A 6,446-nucleotide genomic window follows, 5' to 3' on the forward strand; every position below is an offset into this window, starting at 1 on the left:
AGTTTCTTATATAAGAGAAATGACTGTCAAAGGCCAGCTCTGCCTGAACAGGGCTGAGTTACTAACAGCAGTGTTCCTACAGCAGAAGGGACCCCAAGCACATCAGGTCAAGGAAATTAGCCCACAATGCCATATAGGTTTTATACCAGCTGTGAGACAAAGGCAATACATCCTCAAAAACATTAGAAACTTCTCTGTGGCCAACCTGAGCTGCTCTGACACCAGGCCACAATCTGGCAGGGTGCACTGTGTGGTGCTGACAGAGCCAGTTTACTGTTTTGGCCTTGCAAAATCTTCATCCAGCTATAGCTTTCATGTAGACATCTCACCCTGAGAGTGCCCTCTCTGTGAGCTCACACCACTGCCCCTCGCACATGCCACCCCTGCAGCACCACTGTGCCAGCTGCCTCCTGTCAGGCACCAAGGGGCTGAGGTGTCCTACACAGGGAGGGAAATCGGCCATGTTCCAAGTGTGCCATCATTCTGGGAAATAGCAGGGGAAAGGCTCTCCGCACTGAGCTGGTGACGATTCCCCTTTTAATGGAACTTCAAAGTCATTAGCATTTCTAGATACTTGACACAGGCTCCTATCCCATAGAATGGAGTCTCTCAACATCCTGTTGTGGGTCTGTATTACACTATGACATTTTAAGTTGTGTTTTGATGGGAGAGGTAGTAATTTACTGACTTGCAGCCACAAATCAGTCCTTTCTTTGTTATGTCTGACCCATCTGTGCTTTCTTTACATCAAGCAGTTTTAATTTTCCCCTAAAAGCAGAAGTCCATGGCATGTGTCACAACACGAAATATCAACTCTCTGAGAGAGGGGAGGCAGATGAGAGATCCACTTATCACTGGCAGCTCTCCCAACATGGAGCAGCAATCACAAAGACATGAGGGTGACTTTTTTCCAGCTCTTGCTTCTTGTGAAAAGCAAGAGCATCTAAAATTACAGCCAGCACAGGTAAGTGTGCCCGAGCTTGTGTAAGCCAGAGCCATGCCATGCAGACCCTGCACTGCCACAGGGAAGATCCAGCAGTGGGGGGTGGCCCCAAGTGGTTTCAAATGGTACATGAGTATGGGCTAGCTTGTTTCCCCATGCTTGGTTTGAGGGCAAGGTCACCATCACTTTGAAGAGAAAGAAGGTTTAGAGAATTGGGGTTGCCCAGCGTGGTGAAAAGGAGGCTCTGGGGATTCTTTATGGCAGGCTTCCACTACCTGGAGGAGGCCTAGAAGAAAATCTGGGACAGATATTTTAGAAGGGCCTTTTGCAATAGGACAAAGGGTAATGATTTAAACTAGTAGTGCATTGATTAGATTAACTATAAGGAAGAAGTTTTGCATTTGTATGGTGAAATACCAGCACAGGTTGCCCGGAGAGGTGGTGGATGTTCCATCCTGGGAAACATCGAGGGTTAGGTTGAATGGGGCTTAGAGCAACCTGATCTAGTTGAAGATCTTTCTGTCTTTGTGGCTACAAGCAACAAAATACAATGTGGCTGATCTAGACAACCTTTAAGAAATCCCTTCCAAATCAAGCTATTCTAAACTTCTGTGATAATAACACACCCTATCTGTTTCTTCTGCTTGTTCAAGCACTTTCCATCCTTCCACCTCTTCTTCCTCAGCATCATCATTGCAACCCTGTCCATCTTTCCAGAACCACTACAAGCACAGCCCACTCTCCCATCTCTCTTTGCCTAGAGCAAGGCCACCTCGCCCCTCTCCTCTTCTTACCCAGAAGATGCATCTGGGTTCATCTCCCCTGACCCACCACAAGCCCACCCCATACCTCCATCCCCTTTTCCCTTAGCACTCCGCATCCCTGCCCCTCGCCTGCCCCGCGCACATCCCATCCTCCCGTCTCCTCCTGCCCCGCACAGCGCATCCCTGCAGCCCTCTCCGGGCGGGCGGCGTGGGCGGTGTCCGGGCCGTGGCCCCGCGCCGCCCGGGCACGCCGCCGCCTGCCCGCCGGGCGCGGGGGGAGGGATGCCCGCGCCTTTTCGCTACGTCAGGGCCGAGGGAAATCCCCGCTGGACTCGCAGCCGCGCTTTTAGCGCCGTGCTCCGCCCCCGAGCCGGCAGAACGCCGCTGCCGCCTGCCCGAGAGCACCTCGAGCGCTCCGTGCCCCGCCGAACCGAGCCTGGGCCCTCCGTGCCCCTCCGAGCCTGGGCGCTCCGTGCCTCACCGAACCGAGCCTGGGCCCTCCGTGCCCCGCCGAGCCTGGGCGCCCCGTGCCGAACCTCGCCGAGCCCCGGAGCTCCGCGTCCCGCCGAGCCCCGTCCCGCTGCCGCGATGATGCCTGGCCGGACCCTGCGCAAAGCCGCGCCGCCTGCCGCTCCTGCAGGTACCGCAGGGCGAGGGAAAGGGGGGACGGGACCGCCTGGTATGGGGCAGGGACGGGACAGAGCAGGGACAGGGACGGGACAGAGCAGGGACAGGGATGGGACAGAGCAGGGACACACCGTCCTGCGCCCGGGCGCTGCTGGCCGGCTCCAGCACCGGGTGGGCGGCCAGCGCCCGGCGCGGCTGCGGGAGCCCGTGTGGAGGCGAGAAGGATCCAGCGGCTGCTCCCAGCGAGTGGGGGGCAGAAAGGGTGCGGGGTGGGGTGTGCTTCGTGATGAGGAAAAAGTAAAAAATCGGGCAGAAAGGTACCGTGCTGTGGGGATCTGATGAAGGCGCTAAGCAGGCGCGTTTCCGCAGGGCGAGAGGCGGCGGTGGAGTGCGCCCTGGAGCTGACCCGCATCGGCGACAGGTGGGACCTGCGGCAGAGGCTCCTGAACCTGCTCGCCAAGATCTTCTGCCCCGGAACTTGGGCTGCCCGCAGACACGGCGAGCGGAACGGAAGAGCACCTTGGCTTTGTGGGTTCGGAAGAAGAGGCTCCACAGACATTGGGAGATGAAGAAACCTCAAATCTCGCTGCGTTGTATTTGGGTGACTGCAGCTGCTGGAGGATGGCTATCACATGTTTTCTCTGAAGAATGTTACAGCAATTCTGGCGTATGAATGCCAGCTGGGGAAAAAAGATAATGATGGGCTGAGCCCCTAAACTGTGCAGTGGTGACTTGGGGCGAGCTGGTGACCTGGGGAGATTTGGGACAAGACTGAACTTGCCCTTCACCATGGTCTGAGAACGCTTTCAGGAACCTGGTTTCCCCAGCCACCCTCTGGTCCTCATGTCCCACAGCCATGTGTCACCGAGGAGCTCAGCCCGCCTACAGGATGAAGCAAAAAAAAAGTGTCAGTCTGTTGGAACCTGGGATCACATACCACACAGAATAAGAAGCCAGTTGCTGACCTTTGACTGCTCCTCCTCTCTAAAGTGTGGATCCTGCTGGACAGGGATCTAGTGGTGTTTATTAAAATTTGTTAAAGACAACCACTATCTTTATTGGAAAATTATTGTTACAGGATGTTGTTTTGCAGACTAAAAGTTGTAATTCTATGAATTAATACAGTGTTGCATAGTTCTAGTCTATAGGATAAGTATATAGTATAAGTTTATATATATAGTATGTATGCATAAAATATAAATGTGTGCACTGCTAGTGCATGTATTGAATATTTAATAGAACTATTCATCAAAAGCTGTTTGTTTAATCTCAAAACACAGTATGAAAAAATGTTCAAAACATGACAAAACTAAATATAAAACGGTATTATATAAACAAAAAAAAGAATAATATTTTCTGATGATAAAGGAAATAAGTCATGCTTCAGAGAGGGAAGCATACTTTGGCATAAGATATGTATCTGAATATACATTACACAGATACATAGGTAATTGTGGAAGGATTCTTTCAATATTACAAAGAATTTTTTTATAACAGTACAATTCTGCTGTGTCTTTATAAGTAACAAAATAACTTCAATAGAAGTAGATCCTAAAGTTGAATGTCAAGTTTTGCTGAGAATGTTATTTATTCAAAGAAAGCAACTACCTCTCTTTGAAGAAATAATATCAATAGAATTGAGCATTTCTGTGGTACAAGAAAGTAGCCTTAGATTTTTGAATGTTTAATTATACTTATGGATAAAGGTTCTTACCTTGTACTTTCTTTCCATTTCATTTCATGGCCTCCTCATCTCAGTTCCAGAATGGTGGAGCTGTGGCAGCCCATCCAGTGGATGGTGATGCATCCTCACCACTGAGGGCTTACGTGGGATTGACCCATCTCACTGAGGGGATATTATCTTTGGCTGGCTTCAGAGGAGCTGAATTAAACATGTTTGTTGCTGTGAAGGCAAACAGTAACTTTGCTACTTCATTCATGTCAGGCTCCATCCTAAACAGTACTTTTCATGGGTCCAAGATAGAAAGAAAAAGGCTGAAGCTGTTTCATAGCTACCTCTAAGGTCACTGGTGAGAGTTCCTTCTCTTAACTACCCTTGTACATAAGCACATTTGAATTTTTAAGGCTGTATAGTTACACTTTGTTATTTGTGTCTATTCAAATTATGTCTTCTCCTGTCTTGTGGTGAATTCTTGTTTGTATTTATAATTTATTTTTCCGTTATATCTTCCTAATCTGCCTTTGCAAAGTTGTCATTTTGTAACTCTGGTCACTCTCACAACAAGCTGTGCAGGGGCTGTATTGACACTGACTTCTGTCACTGAGCAGAAGCTGACTGACTTTGCCTTCTTTCCACGTGGAAGACTTAACCCCATCCATCCCAGTGGCATTACAGGGAGCTTTGCTCTTGGCTTGAGCCACATGCATTGTTCCCTTCCCCTCTAAGCTAGCCAGTACCTTTTCAGGGAGAACACAATATTTCAAAAATAGTTGTTATTTATCCTATACTGCAAAGCAGTGCATTTTACTGACATGTACATAGGTCAGTTTTTCAGGTACTAAAAAATAAAGAGTTTCAGACCAGCAGGACACCAGCTCCCAGGCTAGCATTGCATCCAGCTGGGCAAAACTTCATCAAAGACAGCTCCAGCTTCATAAGAAGGGTTGCTGTTGTATATCCTGTGCTTGGTGGAGTCTTGGGATCTTCATCAAGGACACTGAACAATGACCATGCCTGTCTGGAACTCTCAGAAGAATTCAGCACTAGCATTCACATTAGTAGCTGAAAAGTATGTGAATAAAACTGTTCTGTTCAATGCATGCTGCTTGCAAAATCTACAGGAAACGAGGTGTGGAGTTGTAGAACGTGCCCTGTTCTTCAGGCTGTAGCACATATAAATATTACCAAAAAAAGTATATCATAAATGCATTGTCATGGGGATATCCAAGTGTACTGTTAGCACAGTATTTGTCTGCCTGGTTATGCAAAGACTATTTGCTTTTTTTTGAAATGCTTTAGGTTTTTCTATGCATTGTCAAGAATGGCAGTGTTCAACAGGAACTCAGGAAAAAGGCACAGATGCAAGAGGTCAGTGCCAGTATATGACCAAGTGCTTGCTGATGTCCACCCTAGATTTCTTTTGTTACTTCTGCAAAGGATCTGCTTTTGACTTTATCAACATGAGTTTGTTTTCCTTAAGGCCTGTTCTGGATGCGTGCCAGATGTGCTGCTGTACCCCTCACGCATGTATGTCTTGAGTTCTTGCTAAGATAATAAATACAAAGTGTTTACAAGAAAAATGAGTCACAAAGGTTTCTGTCACTCGGGTTTTCTTTTGTGGATTGCAAAAGCATGGCTTTATTATGCAAATTCCTTCCATGCTTCCATGTCAGCAGGCAAAAGCAGGAGGGCAAGAGCAAAGTGCCACCAGGTATGCTTTGGTAGGTTAGGCTTTGCCTTCTGCCTTTAAAAAGAAAAATAAAACATAACCATGACCTTGAACTTCAAAATGAGACACGTATTCTAGTATTTCTTGTTAACTAATGGCTGCAGAATGTTTGGGTGGCACTGGGGGCCCATTACTTCTACCAGAGTAGCTGCAGCTTTGCAAAGGAGTGTTCCTTGTAAAGGATAGACATCCAAGTCAAGGGTTTTGTCCAAGATGCAGCCAGAAAGGAATACAGCATTTTGTCAGGCAAAGTTTTACTTTCTCCATGGTTTGAAGCTGGAGATTGGGAGGAGTGGGAAGTGATGCTGCTTATCACAAGGGAATAGCAGGGGGATAGCTCAGACCACATTTTTCTTCCCTACTGCTGGGACCCAAAGATGTGTCTGTGCAGATGAGTGCTTGAGGTCCTCCCCTGTTACACCAAGCACGTTAGCAGACTCCCTGCTCACTCACCCTGATGCTTTTTCCCAGCTTCACAGGCACCCTCCCTGTAGCTCACGTTCCCAGTGCAAGGAGGATTAATAACTTCTGGGCCAAACAGACTTGTTTCTAATAACCAGGAAAAAAACCCAAAGAGATGCAACTCCCTGTTCTTTCCCACTTAGTCATCAGCAGAAGCCAGGAAGACTTTTACTTTGGAGGGCATCAGTCTGGTGAAAAGTGCTACCGTAGGTGCAGCACAGAGGTCTGGGTTTGCAAAGT

At 48.1% G+C, this 6,446-nt stretch overlaps 1 protein-coding gene across 1 annotated transcript; it reads left to right on the forward strand.

Moving 5' to 3' along the window:
• The first annotated feature begins 1,693 nt into the window (after positions 1 to 1,693).
• On the forward strand, positions 1,694 to 5,591 carry LOC106629476 (uncharacterized). The gene is made up of 2 exons (XM_014268281.3): positions 1,694 to 2,347; positions 2,704 to 5,591. The coding sequence occupies exons 1-2, from the start codon at positions 1,990 to 1,992 to the stop codon at positions 2,901 to 2,903; spliced, it is 558 nt and encodes a 185-aa protein (XP_014123756.2). The 5' UTR covers positions 1,694 to 1,989; the 3' UTR covers positions 2,904 to 5,591.
• The last annotated feature ends 855 nt before the right edge of the window (positions 5,592 to 6,446 follow it).

Source organism: Zonotrichia albicollis, chromosome Z (assembly GCF_047830755.1).
Source record: "Zonotrichia albicollis isolate bZonAlb1 chromosome Z, bZonAlb1.hap1, whole genome shotgun sequence".
NCBI lineage: Eukaryota > Metazoa > Chordata > Aves > Passeriformes > Passerellidae > Zonotrichia > Zonotrichia albicollis.

Excerpts from the sequence above, each read along its gene's own strand:
- LOC106629476 (XM_014268281.3), top strand. The coding sequence starts at position 1,990 with ATGCCCGCGCCTTTTCGCTACGTCAGGGCCGAGGGAAATCCCCGCTGG. Across the intron at positions 2,348-2,703 it reads GCCGCCTGCCGCTCCTGCAG|GGCGAGAGGCGGCGGTGGAG; the intron begins GTACCGCAGGGC and ends GCGTTTCCGCAG.